Source organism: Acinonyx jubatus, chromosome X (genome assembly GCF_027475565.1).
Source record: "Acinonyx jubatus isolate Ajub_Pintada_27869175 chromosome X, VMU_Ajub_asm_v1.0, whole genome shotgun sequence".
NCBI lineage: Eukaryota > Metazoa > Chordata > Mammalia > Carnivora > Felidae > Acinonyx > Acinonyx jubatus.
Genome location: NC_069389.1, coordinates 6,634,549 through 6,656,494, shown reverse-complemented (window position 1 = coordinate 6,656,494; position 21,946 = coordinate 6,634,549). Strand labels below are relative to the sequence as shown.

At 55.5% G+C, this 21,946-nt stretch overlaps 1 protein-coding gene across 4 annotated transcripts in view; it reads right to left on the bottom strand.

The window, feature by feature from the left end:
- Positions 1–21,946, bottom strand: part of TBL1X (transducin beta like 1 X-linked) — a 233,433-nt gene that overhangs the window by 19,558 nt on the left and 191,929 nt on the right. For all 4 annotated transcript variants that reach the window (XM_027050613.2, XM_027050611.2, XM_053202052.1 and 1 more), the window contains 6 exons: positions 8,847–8,992; positions 5,466–5,727; positions 3,288–3,420; positions 2,771–2,912; positions 1,994–2,057; positions 1,782–1,879 (listed from right to left, as the gene is read on the bottom strand). In XM_027050613.2, coding sequence (XP_026906414.1) covers positions 1,782–1,879; positions 1,994–2,057; positions 2,771–2,912; positions 3,288–3,420; positions 5,466–5,727; positions 8,847–8,992 — 845 coding nt within the window. The remainder of the gene's footprint in view (positions 1–1,781; positions 1,880–1,993; positions 2,058–2,770; positions 2,913–3,287; positions 3,421–5,465; positions 5,728–8,846; positions 8,993–21,946) is intronic.

The window sequence follows — 21,946 nt, the reverse complement described above, 5'->3', positions numbered from 1 at the left end:
CCCTGAAAAAACTTTTTAGAAGCATGTCGAAGGGCAGAAGTTACTGGCAATTCAGGGCCCGTACCCTGTACCGGTGGGTACCCTAGGCAAGTCAGTGCGGGTCTCTGTGACACAGGGTGATGCCACAGTGCCCGCCTCCTACCCTGGGAGCACTGAATTGGCCAACACACGTAATAGTTAACGTGCTTGTCAAAGGTGAGTGGTCATTTGTGCAAGTCATTTTCACACTCCAATCAGCAGTACAGATGACCAGCCACGTCCCAAAGTTCCGTGTGTGTATGTGTGTGTGTGCGCATCTGTAATATGTGAATTAGAACACCTCAGAGAAAACGTGATATAGTTCCAGGAGAATGTTTAGTGAGTCAACCATAGCACTCAGCTTGTTCAACATTAGCTACTGGGCTGCTGGGTCCGAATGAGGGGTCTACTGGGTTAGAGAGAGAGAGACTAACCCAGAGCATTACATCCCAGCGTGGGGGTCAGCACACCTTTTCCGCCAAGGGCCACATAGTAAATATTTTAGACCAACACCACGGCAGGGTTTGTAAGTCACGGCCATTATTTTATATTAATTCTACAACCTGAATGAACATGAAACGGTAACTTAACCGCTTCTCAAATCATCCTGACGTCAGTATGAATGTGTAAAGAAAGCCTTGTAGAGGGGCGCCTGGGTGGCTCAGTCGGTTAAGTGTCTGACTTCGGCTCAAGTCATGATCTCATGGTTCATGGGTTTGAGCCCCGTGTCGGGCTCTGTGCTGACCGCTCAGAGCCTGGAACCTGCTTCGAATTCTGTGTCTCCCTCTCTCTCTGCCCCTCTCCTGCTTGTGGTCTGTCTCTCAAAAATAAAGAAATGTTAAAAAAAAAAAAAAGCAAGCAAGCAAGCCCGCCCTCTGGAAACCCAACCAAAGTAGAGTATTCACACCCAGTTTACAGGTGTACAAACACAAAGTGCCGTGAGGACATGCTTTTCTTCCCCTTCTGTTTCCATTTCTTGATAATATTTCCCCACAGCAAGGACTTCAAATTCCCGCCAAGTCTTAGGAATGACATGACCATCCAATCCCTGTTTTTTGGGGGTCATGATTCCTGGCTGTTGGCGACTGAGGACACAAATCCAGAGGACGGGTTCAGACTCAGAGCCAGATGGCACCTACACCGCCTCATTCCTTGCCCACCCATGGCTTCTAGATGCACTTGGGTGCTCGCAGCCGCCCCGCCTTGACTCCATCACATCCACCGGCAGCCCCGTCCAGGGGCTCTGTGGCCGTCAGGGGCGCGCCCGCTCGTGCGTGGCTCCGCTCTACTCCCGTGCTCGGAGAGGCCCGCAGCCCTTCCACAGGAAGTAACGATGTATCGAATCAGGGAAACAGAAGCCTGGCCTCTCGAGAGAAGACAGTCCGTGTTTCCAAAATGGCCCAGTGGTGAAGGGTTTCCGTCCAGTGCATCCCACACCCCTTTGCTTGTTCAAGCGTTGCATAAATGCAATTTGGGGACTTCCTGTGTCACTGAATAATGCACCTCAAAAACGGGGGGGGGAAGTTTGGCACAAAGGTCTGTGGAACGGTAGACTACATTGAGAGCATACGTATTATAAATGAACAGTAAGATCAAACCCACAAAAACAAAACCGAATAAACCTCTTCTGCTATCTTAAGAAGCAGAAATTCTCAGCATTAAAACACCAAAAAACAAACAAACAAAACCCAGGATGTGATCCAGAGATTAAAAATAAATAAGCATCTGCAGACGAGAGACACCTACGTCAAGCTAATACTCACTTTGTCTACACCAGCACTCAAAATGTAATTCCCCTTTTTGTTCCATTTCAAGGCAAAGATGGGGCCTTTGTGTTGCCCTAAGGTGCTGGCCAGGTTGCCTGTTACGTAGGGAAACAACAAAGAGGTTGACTTCAAAGCCATGGTCGGCTCACTGGGTGATTCCACACTGGGGCACGCCTGCTCCCACCCCACACGAGGCAGGCCGGGCTCACCATCTTCCGTCCATATTCTCGCAAAACCATCATAGGAGCCTGTGGCCAACAGCGTCCCGTCGCTCTGCGGGCCAGAAAGAAACAGACAGCACCGCCAACAGCTCAGTGGGGGCAGCGTCGAAAACAGAAGACGGCCTGTCGGCTGATCCCAGGGCGAGGCTACTCTCCCAGTAGGAGCTGGCTCCCAGGGAAGGGACAGACCGAGCCTGTGCGCCTCCTGGAGCCCACACTGCTCCGAACCCACAACGTGAGGCACTGTGAGGACAGGCGCAGGAACAGGGGAAATACTGCCACCGCTCACCCCGGTGGCACAGTTACAACCACCATATGAGACGTGATGGTAGTGAGGCTTAAGGAAGCTTTGAAAACCGTGCCTGCACATACGGAAGCAAAAGCGTAAAGAAGTCACGAAGGACCGCGGGCTTCCCACGTCCAAATGCACATGACGCCTGCTGTCGAGACAGCGAGGGGACACGTCCCCTTCCCCGGGTCGCGCCTCACATCCCGCCAGCGGAACGGCCCCCCCCCCCCCCCAGGAAAACCACCGGGCTCATCTTGCTTAATGATGGGAAGACGAGCCTCTGAACCCCCAGCCAGGGGTCTGCCCAACACGGCCTTGTGAGAAGCTCTCAGGAACAGAGAGCACCCGTACCACCGGCCCCCGGGCTAGGGGTGCTCGCCAACGGGACCGCCCACTCCCCCGTGTTTGCAGGGGCGCCCCCGCGGTGCTGGAGGGTCTCCGGGGGCTTAAGCATCTGGGTGGCGGCAGGGGCTTACGTTCCAGTCCAGGGAGGTCACGTCTTTATTACTGGGGACGTCGTGGCCCCCTTCTCGTATACAGTGCCTCAACACGAGCTGCGTGGAGCCCCCGTTGCTGTTTTCGTTAAGGTTCCATATCCTTGCCGTTGAGTCTCCGGATCTGCAGAATGAACACGCACCTGCACTCAGCGTCCGGGTCCAGTGGAAACAAAGCCCATCAGATTTCTGGGCGGCCTACGTCAGCTATCTCTGGCCCACGGCCTGTGTCTTCTTAATCACGCTCACTGGCCATGTTTTCCTCCTCGCCACTTTTGCTGCTCTTAGTAATTTAACGTGTCTTTGCGCTGCTCTCCATCCCACTGAGAACACCGTGTGGAACGAGGACTCCCTCACAACCCGGGGAAGAGAGCGGCACAGAGAGCCCCAGGCCTTGCTCCGCACACAAAAGAGGGGAGCACTTACTCCATGAGGCACAGTTCCGGAAAGCATCTCGGACCCCACGGGCCCTGCAGCACCCACCACCTGGCATCCTTACCCTGAAGCTAGGAGATCGCTGACAGGGTTCCAGGCACAAATGAACACCTCGGACTCGTGGCCCCGAAGGACTGTGGCTTTGTTGGGTGGAATCTCAACATCCCCGTCTATTTCCATTGGTTTCGAATGATTATCTGTCACAAGAAGTAGGAAAAGACATGTGGTGACCAGTATAAAAGCAGCGCATTCTTGGGGGCACTTGAGTCTTAGAAACACCTTCTTTTTGTGTACTTAGTTCTATTACCTCTGACGATGGTTAACTGAATCCTGCTTTTGTGTAATGTAGTAAATGTGTTGCATTTTCTTAGTTCGACGCTCTCCACATTTAATAGAGAAATACAAATTTATTTCTTCTTCCTAATTAGGGCCAGGCTAATGTCTAACCACCACCACGACACTGGGGAACAATGACGACAGCCAGCTAGAGCCTGAAGGTTGCTCTTTTCCAGATGAGGTGACACGTGTTATCTGCGAGCACCTTTTGGAGGTATCACCTTTTTTTTTTTTTTTAAGTTTATTTATTTTGAGGGAGAAAGCAAGCACAAGTTGGGGGTAAGGGGGCAGAGACAAAGGAAAGAGTGAGAACTCTAAGCAGGCTCCGCACGATCAGCACGTAGCCCAATGCAGGGCTTGAACCCATGAACCGTGAGCTCGTGACCTGAGACAAAGTTGGACGCTTAACCGACTGAGCCATGCAGGCGCTCCTGAGTATCACGTCTTTGTCTGTGAGGCTCCTACCGGGAGACGCCACCATTGTTGCGGAATGCCCGCCACCCCGTACCCCTGCCTGCAGACACCCTCGTGTTCGTGGGGGCCCGGTGCCGTTAGCGTCCTGAAGTCACCTTCGTGTCGGAGTTCTCGAGCAGAGCAGAACCACCATGCTTTCTAAGCGGACAGGCCTGCCCCGGATGAACCACGGGATCTGGGTTCTGAATGCCCAAGGAAGCCTGGTGACCGTGGACACTGGCCGTGCTAAATGGCACCTGGAAACCATCCCGGGGGACGGCTGTTTTCCTCCTGAGCGGCAGGAGAGGAAAGATTCTTGAAGGTCAGCATCAAACACCACCTCAGACACCACGGTCTGGTTTCAACGTGCGCTGCAGCACGATGACACAAACTGCAGGTGGCAGCAGGCCTCAGGGAACAGAGGCAACGTGGAAGGCGGAGGACAACGTGGCAGGGAGGAGGTGGCCGCGAGCTGTCAGGGATGCTCCCCGGAACGAGCAAGTCAACCCAGGGGCACCCCTGGATTGAAGGCTCTGTGTGTGTGTGGCCAGCGTGCTTTAAGAAGCGTGCATGTCTGCATGCAGCCATGCTCCATTACGTTTCTTAAGATTTAAAAGGAATTCTGTGGCGCCCGGGGGGTTTCGATCAGTTAAGCATCTCACTTCGGCTCAGGTCGCGATCTCAAAGCTCCTGAGTTCGAGCCCCGCGTCAGGCTCTGTGCTGACAGCTCGGAGCCCGGAGCCTGCTTCGGATTCTGCATCTCCCTCTCTCTCTGCCCCTCCCCCACTTGTGCTCTGTCTCTCCCCCAAAAATAAATAAAATGTTGAAATAAATCAATAAATAAGTAAACATAAAAAAACGAAAATAAATAAAAGAAATCCGTGCAATTTACAAGTTGGGAAAATTTCTGTCTTGGCAGACGTACGGATTTCTTCAAGTTCACCAATTCCAAATTGCTTTCCTTGACGGAAGATTAAGAAACACACACACAAAAACACACTTGGAACTCAGACCCTGAAGCAGTCTTTGAGACCATAAGCCGCAGATCAGAGCGGAGTCAGGTTCTCTGGATAGGACCTCGGGCCGATCTGTGAGCTGAACTGTTCCAGCGGATCTCGGCTGAACCCGCTCAGCACGGGAGGCTGAATGACAGGACCCGTGGCCTCCACAAATGAAACCCTTTTATGTCGAACGGTAGTCACACAGTGCTTCTCGCTGCTGTACGAAAGGAGCTCTCAGAGGAGCCTGGTGCCCGAAAATCAGGGCTATGTGCGTCCAGACCATCGCATCCAAGGACCTCCCGAAAACGGTGCGAAGCTCTCGCGGGCAAACAGCACGCGGATAGCACGCCTAAGAATGTACGGCGGGCAGATCGCGAAGAGTCTAGCCGACTCACACAGACAGAGCAGAGAAACCGCCAGAAGCTCGCCCACCCCCAGAGCCCCGCACGTACTTATCGCGTGGGCTCCGTTCTCCTCCCCGTTCACCGTGGCCTCTCCGTTCTTTGGTGGATGTTGCTGAGCAACGGCTGTCGGGGCCGCCGTGGCCGCCGTGGCCGCCGCGGCTGCAGCCGCCGCGGCCGCGGCCGCCGCACTGGCCTGCTGCTGAGCGAGCTTCTCCCGGAAGGCCTGCTGCCGCGTCTGCACCACGTCAGGCATCACCGCGTCGATCAGGGACAGGGACTCTATGGGGCGGCCGTCGAACACCGTGCCATCCTGGGGAGAGAGCACGGGGATGGCCGTCGGTGCCCGGAGGGGAGCCAGCGGGGACTGGGAGTCCACAGCAACACCCGTGGAGTCCGCAGTGGGCTGGGGACAGGTGGGCACAGTGGGGTGTAGGGGACGGCTGGGGGGGGGGTGGGCACAGTGGGGTGTGGGGGACGGCTGGGAGGGGCCGGTGGGCACAGTGGGTGTGGAGGACAGCCGGGAGGGTCGGGTGGGCACAGTGGGGTGTGGGGGGGCACGGCCGGGAGGGTCGGGTGGCACAGTGGGGTGTGGGGGGGACGGCCAGGGGCAGGTGGCACAGTGGGTGGGGGGCGCTGGAGGGGCAGGTGGGCACAGTGGGGTGTGGCGGGGTCAGCTGGGAGGGGCAGGGGGGCACAGTGGGATGCTGTGGGAGGAGACCAGGCAGGGGCAGGGTGGGCACAGTGGGGTGTGGGGAGAGGATGGCCGGGAGGGGCGGGTGGGCACAGTGGGTGTGGGGGGCAGCCAGGGAGGGAATAGGGTGGGCCACAGTGGGGTGTGTGGGGGCGGCCGGGAGGAGCAGGTGGGCACAGTGGGCTGTGTGTGTGTGGGGGGGGGGTCGGCTGGGAGGGGCAGGGGGGCACAGTGGGATGCTGTGGGAGGAGACCAGGGGCAGGTGGGCACAATGGGGTGTGGGGGGTGGCCGGGAGGGACAGGTGGGCACAGTGGGGTGTGGGGGGGACGGCTGGGAGGGGCGAGTGGGCACAGTGGGGTGTGGGGGAGCACGGTCGGGAGGTACGGGTGGGCACGGTGGGGTGTGGGGGGCGGCCGGAAGGGACAGGTGGGCACAGTGGGATGTTGCGGGGGGGGGGGGTGGGGGGGGGGCGCGGCCCGGGGCACACATCGAGATTCTGGTGTCATGACCGACTCCGTATTGGGTAAACACCAGACTGAATTGGGGCATTAGTGCCACCTGAACCTTGCTATTTCACGACAAAAAGTGCTATGCTGGATGCAGGGGTTCCCAGCGGGGAGCGACTCTTCCCTCTGAGGGGACACCCGGCAATGTCCGAAGACACTGTGGGCTGTCCCCACTAGACAGAGGTAACTGGCATCTAGTGGGTGCAGGCCAGGGACGCTGCTCAACACGCTGGACCGTGTACAGGCTGCCCCAGCAGTCACCTGCCCCCACAAGGCGGCAGTGCTGAGGCTGACAAGCCGTGTGCAGATGGTATGGCTGGTGGGCAGATCCGTGACCAACTACCCTCTTACACGGAAGAGGCAGCTCTTCAGAAACCCAAGGCCAATTTAGAGATACTAGCACAGTATTCGATTCGATTCGAATCAGGATTCGATTCCTTGTGCACCCGTCTGTCCGAATTAATACCGTATGCACCTGCTGCCATTTGAAAGGACGTTTTGGGTTCAGGGTGTGGACTAAATCTAGCCGTGATATACGGACGACAGCGCTGTTCAATTCCTACTCGTTTGAATTTAATTCCTTTTCTTCCCACATCTTTTGATTCGCTGGCTTCTATTTGCAATGAAAAAGTTTCCATGCACACTTAAAAACACAGAAGAATGTTCTTTCCCTACAAATCACTCCAGGAGCGCCTGGGTGGCTCAGTCGGTTAAATGTCCAACTTCAGCTCAGGTCATGATCTCTTGGTTCGTGAGTTCACGCCCCGGGTCAGGCTCTGCGCTGACGGCTCAGAGCCTGGAGCTGCCTTAGACTGTGTGTCTCCCTCTGTCTCTGCTCCAAATATTAGTCATACAAAACTCAGGGCTTCTGGGTTGTGTCTGCTTAATGTGCAAACATGTTTCTGTACGTTCCGACCTTGAATTACCTCAGAAATTAGGAAGACCGGAAAGACGTGAGTTTCAGCTGGACATGAGCTAAACGAAACGTGACACCAGCTGAGTTCTGGTCACGATACTTTATTCAAAAACAAGCAAACGATACGAAACCCTAACAAAACGTGTGAACAAGTAGCTGGTCACCTCGTCAACCATCTTCATCCTTCGGTTCCCACCACAGCGTGCCCACTGTTGGCCAACTGGTCAGCATGCTTCCGTATCACCTGCCTTCTTCACATATTCACACCTCAAGGGGATGACTACTCGGCCAAAAGTATCACGTGCCCAGAGTAATGAAAACACCTCCTAGTTTAAACCCTAAACGCACGTGCTCCCCCTATTTAATGACCGCAAGCCTAAGTCACCAATGAGACGACCTCTACGTTCTCCTGTACACACGTTGGAGCCGGCACTGCTGAGGAAGAGAAGCAGCCGTGAACCGGGAGGTCATGACCTGAGCCATCCAGGCACCCCAATTCAGGTCTTCTGCCTCTGGGGTCATGCGCCCCTATCCCCACACTTCACTGTTATGCAGGAAAAGAGACTAGATGGGACCTCGCAGGGCTGGTGGGAAACCGCCTCGGGCATCCAATCTAAGAGGACAGAGGAGGGGCGCCTGGGTGGCTCAGTCCATGAAGCATCCGACTGTAGCTCACGTCATGATCTCATAGTCCATGAGTTCAAGCCCCACATCCGGCTCTCTGCTGTCAGTGCAGTGTGTTTCGGATCCTCTATCTCCCTTTCTCGCTTTCTGCCCCTCCCCCACTCATGCTGTCTCTCCCTCCTTCTCAAAAATAAATTTAAAAAAAATGAGGCAAGAGGAGATGACCACTGCCGGCAGAATGCACACAGGACAGGCAGAAATTTGGGGTTTTTGCAAAATGGTGGGGGAACGGAAATGACCGAATACAGGATAGATTACTTCTGTACCTTTTTTAGATCTCTTTTTCATTCTGTTGTTTCAAGTTTGTCTGTTTATTTTGGGAAAGGGTGAGCCCGAGCAGGGGAGGGGCAGAGAGAGAGAGAGAGAGAGAGAGGATCCCAAGCAGGCTCTGCACTGTCAGCGCAGAGCCCGAAGCGGGGCTCGAACTCACAAAGCACGAGATCACGACCTGAGATGAAACCAAGAGTCGGATGCGTCACCCACTGAGTCGCTCAGGTGCCCCTCAAAGAGCTTTACAAAAGCTAGAGAGAAAGCTGAATCCGACAGGCTTGTGAGGATGAAGTCAGTTCAAAGCGAGAGACGGGACAGAGGCGATCCCGGCAGGATCCCGGGAGACGGGGAGGGCACCCACCTCGTTGATGCTGATCTCGGCCTCCACATACTGAAGTCCCTTCTGCAGGATGGAGATGAGGGCAGCTGGCGGCACTAGCGTCCCATTGATGTTGGACTGGCTGATGTGGCTCTCAATACCGAACGTGAACGCCGAGTGGGAAAAACCTGCCGCGACAGAGAGGGAAGCTGGGGTTTCACGAGGCCCGAAGGCGGCACCACCACCGAAGTCGAACGTGCCTCGTTAGCGGGGGCACACGTGGCTGTGGGACGCCCAGCTTCGGGTCTGGGGAGAAGCGGAGGGACGGGCAGGGCGGAAGGGATACAGCAGGGTCAGACCTGCTTGCAGGGGACGGAGACACAGCTTGAGAGGTAGAGCCATTTCGGCGTTAAGAGCCAAACAGAGCCCAGCGTGCCCTGGCTAAACGTCGTGCCAGTGCACCTCTGGGCTTCCTCTCCGCCTTCCATCAGTCCCTCCGGAGCTCCCCGTCCCCGAGTGCCCCCCGACCCCGCTGCAGTGCACACAGGGCACCTGTCTTTAGCCGGGCTCCGAGCGCTCAAGGTGGCTGGGGGTAAAGGAACCACACAACCAAACATCCAAAGAAAAGGAGGCTGTTCTGGACTCGCTGGGGTGGCTTGAGCTGTTTCATCTGATAACTGGTCGTTATTAGAGATGCCAGCTCCCCCCACCCTTCCCTCAACACTCGTCGGTCAGGGTGGTGGTTCCGGAATGCAGCAGACAACGCCGGTTCCAGGAGGGGCGGCAACAACGCGGGGCAGGGGGCAGGAGCGCTCATGACCCACGTGGGTCCTAGGGCGATGGGGAACCCAGTGGCCCTTCCTCAAGGACAGTAAGGGGGCAGCCCAGTCTGCTGGGGGTACCGCGTTCACCTTGCTCGGTGTGGGGAGGCCGGGGGTGCCGGGGAGCTGGGAATCCTTGTGGGGTGGAGGCTGTGTGATTAACAGGGACCCCTATGCTCGGCTCCCAGGCTGGGGGTGCGGTGGGGCCAAAGGCACTTGTGACTCTGAACTCTCTCACCATTTATACTGTGGGAAGAGAAGGGAGCAGTTCTGGGGTGAAGCGTCTACCTGCCGGCCGCCCTGCCCACTGTTCACACACGGCAATGCTGGAGTGTCCCCGGCGTCTGCGTGTCCCATAAGGCTGGACCCTTCGGACCTGTCTCAGGGCTACCCCCTTGGTGTGGCTTCTCCTGGGCTGGGCCAGCCCCCCCCCCCCCCCCCCCCGCTGCTGCTTGTGGGGGTCCTGCAAACCCTGCTCTCAGGGAGGTGTCCCCAGGCAGCACGACCCATCCCCGCTGGCTCGTCCTACGTGCGTCCCTCCAGCACGGGACTCCTCGGGGTCCCTGCCGCCCGCCCTCCCTCCCTCCCGCGGCTAGGACGCCACCTTCACCCGCCACACCGACGGCGGTGGCAGTGAGCAGGCCCGGCCTCTGTCGGATTCCACACCCGAACAGCCGAGGCAATAACCACAGTGCTCAGCAGATGGGAATGTTCCTCCGTGAAAGGAGGCTTCCTGTGTGTGCGGCCTCCTCTCCTTTCTCTACTCTCCACTCCTCCTCCACCCAGGCCTGTCGGCTCCCCAGTGCCTGATTATAAAGAATATATAAAACGTGGACTTTATTTCACAGAGTCGTATGGTAGCCGCTGTTGGTTTTACAATCCGCTGCACAGAGGCTGTGAACTGCCTCGCACAACTGTAAGCACCTAACTGAGGCCGCACGGGACTGCCCCTCCGAGGCCCTCCCCGCGGGCTGCCCCCCAGCCTGCTCTTCTCCCTCCTCCTATGTGTCCCCCATCCCTGTGGCCATAACACAACCCCCACCCCTCCCCCACCCCACCCCTGTGGCCATAACACAACCCCCACCCCTCCCCCACCCCACCCCTGTGGCCATAACGCAACCCCCACCCCTCCCCCCCTCTGTGGCCATAACGCAACCCCCACCCCTCCCCCACCACACCCCTGTGGCCATAACGCAACCCCCACCCCTCCCCCACCCCACCCCTGTGGCCATAACGCATCCCCCACCCCTCCCCCACCACACCCCTGTGGCCATAACGCAACCCCCACCCCTCCCCCACCACACCCCTGTGGCCATAACACAACCCCCACCCCTCCCCCACCCCACCCCTGTGGCCATAACACATCCCCCACCCCCCTCCCCCACCCCTGTGGCCATAACACAACCCCCACCCCCTCCCCCACCCCTGTGGCCATAACACAACCCCCACCCCCTCCCCCACCCCTGTGGCCATAACACAACCCCACCCCCTCCAGTGGCCATAACACAACCCCCACCCCCTCCAGTGGCCATAACACAACCCCCACCCCCTCCAGTGTTAACCAGTGACTATATCCTGAGTCTCGGCCCTGCTCTCCGCCCTGCTAGAAATCTTATCTCCAAGCTTTCATCTGTCAGGTTGCCAGCCGTGTAGATGGAAAACCCCAGGTGAGTGGATAGAGCAGGGGCAAGTAGATTCCTGGCCTGACTCGCTCTTGCCTGGGGTCCTCACCATACACCCCGGGCCACAGTGATCTGTCGGTCTTACAAACTCCTGACTCTCCCTGCCTGCTGACCCCACTCACCCGGCTCCTGCCTTCTCCTCCATCTGCGGTCTCGACCAGCTAAGGGCACGGGACACTGGATTTCGAGGGCCATTTCTTATTCTCCTGGTTGGTATCTTTAAAGGGCCTTGTGCAAGGAATTGCACGAATAATAAAAATGATAGGCAGGCCTTGTGTGGTGCGTCCTCTCCACCAGGCACCGCTCCAACAACTCGCCACGACTTCCCTTAAAGCCTCTTGGTAACGCTCTGCCTCGCTAACCCAAGTGCAACTTTCCCTTTTACAGGCCAGGTCTTGAGATCCCTCCAGGAACCCACAGGCCCCAGACACTTGGCTGGGGCTGAGATCCAAACCCGGGCAGAGGGAAACCACTCTTAGCTTCCTTGGTGACTCGACCTAAAAACATCTGCCGATGCCATAATCAGAGCACAGCATGGAGAGCAGACAAGGTTCCTAAGAAGAGGTCAGTCTCAATGACTAAGGGGCAACACTAGAAGAGAGGTCAAGCTTCTGGTGTATGTCTTAGTTCCTACAGTCGGCAGCTGTAACAAAATCCCACAGACTGAGGGGCTTACAAACAACAGACACTTATTCCTCACGCTTCTGGAGGCTGGAAGTCCAAGATCAAGGTGCCAGACAGACCTGGTGTCTGGTGAGGGCTGCTTTCCGGTTCATAGACGGCCGTCTTTTCCGTGTCCTCACATGGCAGAAGGGGTGAGCTAGCTCTGGGTGGGGGCGGGGGTGGGGGGTGGGGGGGTCTCCTTTAAAAGGACACGAATCCCATGCGTGAGGATTCCGTCCTCACAACATAACCACCTCCCAAAGGCCCCACCCGCTAACACCATTGACAGCGGGGGATCAGGATTTCAACATAGGAATTCGGGAGGGGACGCGAAATGCAGAGTATTTCCTTCCTCTGTCCCTTCTTCCTTCATCTTCCAGACACCAGCCACAGAACTGCCACTTAAGGCACACAAAATCGCAGGTTCCAACCACATTACTTCCTTTAACCAAACCTGGGCCCTCTGCGCCTACTATCTCTACAGGGCAGCTGCTCAGTTGTTGTGGTTATTGCCTTACACACGAGAAGAGTAAATGTTGGAGAAATCAGGTAAGTGGTTCAAGGCTCACGCACACAATGCAGTAAATGTCACCTCCAGACTGTATGACTCCAGGATTCGCCGTTTCACCCTCCCCCCTCCGCCACCCCCCATGACACCCACAAGCGCAGGAACCAGAATTCTCAGCTCCTCTGGGTGGATGCCACCTCCGTTCCCAGGCGGGACACGCTGGCGGTTCCCGGTGCCGCACGGGCAACGTGTGAAGGACGAGGTGCAAGCTCACGTCTAACTCAACGCCCGTCCTTGATGTCCTTCTGCATCCGGGGGCTTAAATGCTGCCACTGAGGTTTCGTTTTCCGAATTTCTGATCTCTCTCCGCGATAATGCTTTGCAACGTATATTGCACTTCTAGAAGGTGGCGAGGACAACGTTCAGTGAAGATGTGTTGCAAGACAGGGATGAAGCAGTGAAGATTAACCCAAGCGGCGGGAATCTAAGACTGCAAAGAGCGTGGGCGAGGAATCGTGACAATGAACTTCCCCTGCTGAAGCAAAGTGACTGAGCAGATAAAGGTATACGGGAGTGCCATGACCTTGAACACGTGTCATTGAAACTTGTGTCCCCTACTAGAGGGCACAGGAAATCATGACTGGAAACCAGATATCTTCAGAAACACATGCGGTATTGTTCCACGTCACTGCTGACACGAGTCCCTCCTATTTGCTTAGATTTACATTAGCTGCCGGGACGCCTGGATGGCTCCCTCGGTAGAACATGCAACTCATGATCTCAGGGTACTGAGTTCAAGCCCCACGTTGGGCATGGAGACTACTTAAAAATAAATAAATACATAAGTAAATACATAAATAAAATCACCTTAGCTTCATTTCTTTGGGCAAATCTATGCATGACCTCTCAATATTTTTGGTTTCTTTTTGGTTTGGGTTTTTGTTTTTTTTTTTTCTTTAATCCATTTGTTTTTAAGACTTCCTTCTTGCAGGAGGGCCAGGTGGAGAAAATGTCAGCAACAGGCGGAACACTGGGTCTGCCCTCGATCCCCCATGAGTGCCTGGGCCAGGTCACTTCATTTGGCTGGGCCTCTGTTTCCTGTTCTTCGGTATGGGGTTAGCAAGGACCTCAAGGAGCTGATGAGAGAAGCAGCTGTGACAGTGACACGGCCGACACACGGTTTTCAATCTAGAGAAGACCACGAACCCGCAGACGCGTTCTTTCTCCACCTCTCCTCATTTGTGCAGTGAGGACACTGGACGAAGCAGTCACTCGCACACTTTGCAGTCCTGATGCTCATTCGTGCTGGAACAGAGAGATGTTCACAGACTACGCAAGCAAGGCCTGCTTGAGCACCTGGTCTCAGGCCACGGCCGCCCAGGTGCTGTGAGAGGCGCCATCTTGGAAGACTGGCGTCTCCAGACTGGATGCCTCTCCCCCGGGGGGGCCCACACTCTACCGTGCCAGCGCTGCTCTCTCCCCACCTGGGCTGCAAGGCTAATGAGCGCATTCACCTCCAGTCTGCCTGAGACGTAGGACTTCTGGGCTTTCTGCCTCTTCGGCTTTCCTGCAGCTTTTGATGTACATCTCCTTCCGCCCAAGGGGACATGCATACCAACAAAGCAGTGGTATCAATGACAGAGACAGAAACACTCAGGACTGGCTCAATGGCAGGTGTGGAAGTTGTTACAAACAACTTCCGAAGAACAGGAAACAGAGGCCCAGCCAAATGAAGGGGAATAGAGAGCTTGGTGGCACCTCGATGGAAGAGCTGTGTGAGGGCAAAGCATTAGTGCCCCCGCTGCCTAACCCTCAGCCGGCCTGGAGTCGTTACTGAAGCCAGCAGGCCTGCTGCCTAGGAAGAGGCATCCCCACTACCTCTCTCGACAGCAGGACTTCTCAGCCGTGGCAATGACTGACATCGGAGCCACATCATTCCTTGTCGTGGGGACCGCTGTCCTGTGCCCCGCAGGGTGTTGAGGAGCACCCCTGGGCTCCCCCCACCGGAGGCCAGTGGCGCCCCCCTCCCAGTCTTGACGGCCCACAGTGTCTCCAGGTACTGCCTGGTTGACCCTGCCATGCTTGAAAACCAGTGACCTGAGGAAGTAACCCTCAAGAGACACTATCTGTGGTCCACTCCAGTTTCCGCTCGATTTCGAAACCCAACAGGAACAGAGCTGCCGGTGAAAATCAAGCCACCCTCTCTCTCTATGCGATGGGGTCACAGAATTGAGATAACACACAACGATGCGGACCAGCCACTGAGCTGAAAATATTTCCAAGGAGCAAAAAAGGGTGTGATCATGATGAACTGGGAAAGCTTTAAAATAAGCGCTACGTTTTACATGAAGCACGCAAGACCTTCAAGAGTCAAGTCCTTTCCATCTTCCTCGTGAGAGAGGGAAACAGCACGAGCATGAATTGGTCTCGCCCAACTAGGCAATAAAACGAGATTTAAAACAAACCGAGCGCACGTTTTCTGTTTCTTGCCCTCCCCACACCGCTAAACCATACCTCTCTCACAAATGGCTTCCCACACCACTTGAGTTAGCTGTACAGTGAACCATTCTGCCTGCTTAACGTCGGCCTGACGCATCAGCAAAGCCTGCTGGATTATCACTCGCCGGCCCTTAAACATCCTGATTTGGCAGGGAGACGCAGACACGGAACGCCAGGCAGATGTGGGGTTGGTTTTCCGTCTTTAGCTGAAACAGATACCAAGGGCCCCAATCTGAGGCATCTTTGAAAGCAGAGTCTATTAAATACTTAATGAGCCTGGAATACAGACATCCACCCGAAGCCCAAGCACGGCATGTTTATTTCGAACTGTCTCGATCGGGGGAAGGCCAAGCCTGGCCCACTGCTTGTGTCTGCAAATAAAGTTTTATCGGAATAAGGCTACGCCCACGCGACGACGGCAGAGCCAGCCGAGTATCTGCAACGGACAGGCTGGCCCACGAGGCTGAACATAGTTACAACCTGCCGCTTTATGGGAAAAGGAAGCCAACTTGATCCTGTGTGTGCATGTGCGCACGTGCACGTGCGGAAAAAGAAACGTCACGACCTCCTAGATGTTCTTCATTCCTTCCTGCTGTGGACTCAATGTCTGTCTCCCCTCAATCCCTACGTTGAAACCCACTCCATGAGGCAATGGTGTTAGGAGGCGGGGCCTCTGGGTGGCGATTAGGTGATGAGGGTGAAGTCTTCATGAAAGGGATTAGTGCCCTTTTTTTTTCCCCAACGTTTATTTATTTCTGGGACAGAGAGCGACAGAGCATGAGCGGGGGAGGGGCAGAGAGAGAGGGAGACACAGAATCGGAAACAGGCTCCAGGCTCCGAGCCATCAGCCCAGAGCCCGACGCGGGGCTCAAACTCCCGGACCGCGAGATCGTGACCTGGCTGAAGTCGGACGCTTAACCGACTGCGCCACCCAGGCGCCCCGATTAGTGCCCTTCTATCAAAGAGGCCCCCAGAGCTCCTGTGCCAGCTTCCCATCCGTGTGGGGTCCGTGTGGGATCCGGTCATCCCACGGAGAACATCCGCGAAGCAGGTGGCGGGCCCTCAGCAGACACACCTGCCGGTCCACCGGTGTAGGACGTCCCGTCTACGAACTGTGAGAAAGCAGCCTCTGTGTAGAAGCCACTCGGTCCGCGGGATTCTGCGACCGCAGCCCAAAGGCACGGAGACCCGCTTCCACTGTGCCTGACCGCGTGGAGGTCAACAGCAGCAGACGGGGCCTCCTTCTTGCTAGGCAGTGGCAGACAAAACTGTCACCCTAACGGCACCCATTCGCCACGGGGACTCCGGCTTTCCTGCTCGAAGCAGCTAGAGCCCGCAGGCTGGGCAAGCCCCGCACCCCGGGAGGCGCCTCAAAGCCCCTCAGACGGTGCTGCGGGGCCGGGGCCATGTCTCCGAGCTTCCCCTGGAAGGCACAGACAGGAAGCGGAGGGGGCGCCTGGGCCGGAAACACGTGGCTGCTCGGCTAGAGGATGACCCTGCTTATTCCGGTCTCTTGGTCCAGAATACTGGTTTGGGGGTCTCGAGTGAGGGCGATTCTGTCCCCCAGAGGAAGACCTTGGCAATGTCTGCAGATACGTTCGGTTGTCACAGGTGTGTGTGGGGGGGGCGGGGAGGGTGCTGCTGGCATCTGGCAGGTAGAGACTAGGGACGCTCAGCATCACACAAGGCACAGGACGGCTCCCATGACAGAGTGACGGGGGCCAAATTTCAACAGCCGGAGGTCGAGAAACCCTGCTCTCGAGTACCCCCTGTTCACCGCTCCTGACACCTGCTTATTAGTCACCAACGGCTGTGGCCAGGCGTCCTTGCTGCCCAGAGGCCTATCTCGTCCCCTCAGGAGGAAACGACTGCCGTCTCTCCTGAGATGCCGCGGCCCCTGCACAAAGCACTCTCTGCGTTCGTGCATCTCCCAGCTACCAAGAAGACGCTTCCTGCCTCCAGGAAGCCCATCTGGATTCCCTCCATCAAGCACAGAGCAGCCTCCTCGGGGACAGCCCCCCGCGGCTCACGACGGGTTTGTGTCAAGGAAGCTGAAGGAAAGCTAAAAGAAACCACTGGGGTAGATGTAGACGAAGGGTGGTAAGAAACTGAACAAAATGGAGTCCTTGCTATTTTCAGAGTGGAGCTTGACGGAGAAGGACAAGAATTAAGGGAGTAGGTACAACAGCAAAACAGAAGGAAAACGGGGTTTAAACAAAGATGACGGTGCCATACGAGGGGCAGTTCAAACAACCACCAAAGAGCACTGCTGGGCATACACACACCTGAAGTGAAAAACTATGATGTTATTTGAGAACAAGAATAAAGGTAATGATATTCGGTGCTTATTACGTGGATTGGCCCTCTCCAAGAATTAGCTCAGAGAGCTGGCAGCAGCCTATGAGTTCATCATATTGACTCCGTGTAAGCGATGGGGTGGAGAAACTGAGTCACAGAGCAGGTAAGCGATTCCCCCAAGGGCACGCAGCCAGCAAGTGGCCATCTGACCGACTCCACGCTCTTCACTCACAACACCACACACTCCCGAAACCTCGAAATGATTCAGACAGACTTTAGAAAAGAGGAAGGTGGTCGTCTAGTTCAGCGATACGATTTCTAGTACATCTTTTAGCCAAGTAAGTTGCAAACAAGTTCTATGTTGCAAAAACTAGGCTGAATGCTTTCTGTATTACAAAAAGCCAACAAGGATGAATTGTGTCTTTCAGACACACTCCCCTGATGAGAGCTGCCTTTGGAATAAGAGTGACGGCAAACAACCAAAATCAGACGCAGCGAGGGAGGAACGTGGTACTGTCTCTTTGTGCGTGTGAAGTCGGCACTCTTCAGCAGGTGCTACAAGGCCTGGGTCTGCCCTCCGCGGCTCTCTGGCTTCCTTTTCTGACGACCAAACAGGTACAATTAAATGATCTCCAAGGTCTCTTTCAAACCTAAGATTCTGGGTAGAGGGAAAAAGGGACCTCACCGTCCCATCAAACCCACAGGGCTTTAATTTAAAGAGGTGACTGAGCGGCCACCCGGAGGGGTTCAGGCCATGGAAAGAATGGGTCACTTACAAGTCCCGAAAGAAGGGGTCTCACCACACCACACGGGGCCACGTGCAGGGACCGGGAAGCCGCAGAAGACAGAGGACAGGACATTCCTGGGACTACACTTTCACCAGTATAACGGAGAGGCAGTAGCGAGGTGGGGATGTCCCCAGGGGACAGGAAAACAGGCAGTTGAGAGTCTGTGGTTGGGAGGTTTGTAAAACGACTCGAGTGTGCCTGCAAAGGCCGTCCTGTGAGGGACAGGTGAACGGCCTTGGCCGCTGGGAGGGCCCTGTGATTCGGGGGTGCCCGACGGCCACCGGCTAAAGCACGGATCCACTCTCCACGGCTCCGGGGCAGGGATTTTTCAAGAGTCATTCTGAAAACAGAACCAGGGACCGCTCATTTATCATGGAACACCTCCTTTCCTTTCTTCGAATATCGACATTCCTGTAACATCCCTATCCACGGGGGAATCGGTATTTCCTGGATCGTAGAAGTTGGTGCAACACGACGGCAGCTGTCTGGCAGGCAGCTGTCTTCCTCTCGGGGTGGGGACGGGGGTGACTTAAGGTGGTGGGGGCGGGGCGGGAGCTGACCAAAACAGATGGAAGGGAGGCCAAGGGTCGTGACATGCTAGCTGGGTCACATAAATCAGACACACAAACACACAGACACACACACGGAGCGAGAAGCTGTCAACACAAAAGGTGACAGAGTAAGAAAACACACACCCTCACATCTTTGGAAGCTAATTTCCGGTCGGTTCGCTTCTCCTGTTTGGAAGTGATGGATTCGTCTCGCCAGACGGTTACATCTGCGGCCCAAGGAGCAATTCTCACCGAACGAAAACCCTCCTTTTACCCGTGGTAAAAAGCACAAAACTACGTGGAGAATCCTTTTGGACTGTGTCTTAATCGCCGCATGTGCTCCTATCAGCTTTACGTTCAACCTCTTTACATATACATGTGAATGTGACACCACGTGTGCGTGTGCATATATGTGTCTATATAAAATCCTCAAGACCGAGCCCTCACCTTCTCTCCCAATTCTCTGACATTCTGCCACAGAAAACTTGAGTGCAGCGAGAACGTTTTTATGGGCTGCAGACCTGTTCTAGACGACCCGCACAACATGGAATTTGGTGTAAAATGGACCGTCTTGGATGGCGCCCAAAAGAAATACCAGAAGGACCTCGTTAAAATAGGGTTTCTCTTATAACATCTGGCCCGGACCCCGAGGGTGGCGGCTGAGTCCAGCACGGGCCTCTGACTAGTGCAGACCGTGAGGCCTGCCAAGATTTTAATATCCTCTCAACATGGGAAACATCCAGGAGGAGAAAGCATTAGTCAGGTTATAAACGAAGGTTGTTACTTCCTCCCAACAACTGGCTGGGGCAGAGGCGGCCCCGAGAGCGGCTCACAGAGCCGCCTGCGCTCAGCCTTCCAGAGTGTCGCGGGACCTCCAGGCGCAAACATACCGCCTGCTGGCAACCCCAGCCCCCGCGAGTCTGAACCCTCATGGATTTGTTATTTGGAAATTGGGAAACAGACGAGCACAGAAGCCAAGCCAGAGATTTGTAATGGAGAGCGTCATTAAAAATTACAAAACAAAACAAAACAAAACAAAAAACTTATGGGGGCACCTGGGTGGCTCAGTCAGTTGAGCGTCCGGCTTCAGCTCAGGTCATGATCTTGCGGTCCATGAGTTCAAGCCCGGGATCGGGATCGATGTTGACTCTCTCTGTCCCTCCCCACACGCTCCCTCTCTCTCAAAAATAAATAAACATTTTCAAAAAATTTTTTAATTTTAAAAAAAATTATGACGTGGGGAAAACACAGAGAAAGCTACCTGGAAGACAGAGGAAGTAACTCACATAACTACACTTGAATAACTAAACCTGATACAAGCAGTGTTCTCATGTAGGAGAATTTCTTCCAGCCCCCTTTGTCCCTGCAAATTAGTCTGTATGTTAATTCTTACGATCGCAGAATTCTGTGTTGCTGCTTCTTTACCTAATGCAATGTAAGCACGTCCCCTGGTCGCTAAGTGGACTTGATGGCCACCATTTGGACAGATTCTCCATGTTCCCCCGTCCTTTGCTCCCACAACCTCCAGACTGACGGTCAAAGATGAATCCATGGCTTCCACACGGACAGGGCTCCAGCCTTCAGCCGCCTGGCGCTCAGCTGCTGAACCACCTTCCCAGTCCTTTCTGGTCCTTCCTCTCATTCTGCATCCTTTGTCGCCCCCGGCAAGGGGGTCCTCCTCCCCGAACCCTCAGGGCCTTCTTCAAGCCAGCCTCTTGACTGTGCTCGACGCGTCCTCCTTGGCTTGCTTGCAGAACTGTAGCTCAGGTCGCAGCTCCAACGCCACCTTCTCTCCGTGTGCTTTCCTGGGGTCCCTTCGCGTGCACCTCCGGTGTTACACTTATCAGCCTTTGACAGGCGACCGTTAACCAAAACAAGCCTCCGTGCTCATCTGTGCGTCCACACTCGCACGTAGGTAGGGCAGTGCCGCTAACAAAGGACAGGCCCTCGGGAGGAGGAACCGAAAATCATGCCAACTGCTCTATTCCAGGACATCAAGGCCTCCCTGATGGCATCCAGACCTCTGATGTTATCCCAAATTCACTCACATCGCACAGGGGTGAACACTTTCAAATCTCAGTTCTTTTTTAAATTTTTTTTAATGTTTATTTATTTTTCAGAGAGACAGAGCTTGAGCGGGGGAGGGGCAGAGAGAGAGGGAGACACGGAATCCGAAGCAGGCTCTGGGTTCCGAGCTGTCCGCACAGAGCCCGACGCGGGGCTCGATCCCATGAGATCATGACCTGAGCCAAAGCTGGACACTGAAGTGACTGAGCCACCTGGGCGCCCTGTAAAATCTAACTTATTTATTTTAACGTGTATCACGCAAATGCGACTATAGGCACACCTCAGGAACGGTTTCACCTTAAGGAAACTATTAATAAATGTTAACGAAGCGTGGCAAAAATGATGCACAGACAGCTGAGGCTGGGAAATATGCACGTCGACGTGGGAGGGCGCAAAGGTCTGCAGAGGGACAGAGACGTAGGGAACATGCACCACACGCACGGGGGGCTGCAGGGGAGAGGCAGAACGAGTGCCCGCGTTCTCTGCGGGGTCTTGTATAGAAGCCAGCACACGACGTCCTGGCGGCCAGGTCTGGCCCCTCACCTGCTTTTGTACACAAAGGTGCCCTGGACCGCAGCGGCTGTCACGTACGTATCTGCAAGGTCTGCTTGGGTGCCACAAAGACATGAGCAGCTGGGCCAGAGACTAAGCCCCAGGGAACGTTCCCTCCACCCTGATCTAGGGGAGAGACCTGGATGAGAGGGCGGGGCTGAGAAGGGCCGAAGAAAGCCAGCCTGGATCCCACAACTTGTTTTCTGAGGCCGGCAAAGCCCCGAGACCCAAACCTGACGAGGACCCTGGGAAAGGACCTTCACACCCCAGCCTCTCTCCCCCGGGTAACCGCGAATACACCAGACCCAGCATGAACACACCAGATCCGGCAATACGGAGAAAGGACGACGTGTCCGGGCCAGGCGGGGCCCATGCCAGGAATGCAGGCTTTCACGTCAGCAAGCGAATCAGTGAATTCCCCACAGTAACAGCGTCAAGAAAAATCATTCAAGAGAGGAAGATTCAGGAGCCAGATGGCCCGCTCCGAGTGCTGCCTCTGTGACTTCCCAGCGAGGGGCCTGGGGCCAGGGGCTGCCTCCTCGGGGCACTGGTTTTCTCACCTGTACACAGAAACGAAGCTGCACCTGCTTGCTGGGGGTTAAAGGTTTTCTCGGTCAAGGGCTTAGCATCCTGCCTGACACAGTGACTGTGCCCAGGAACGTCAGCTCAGTTGCTACAACGGAGCCGTGACGACGGGGACAGGAGCACCGCTG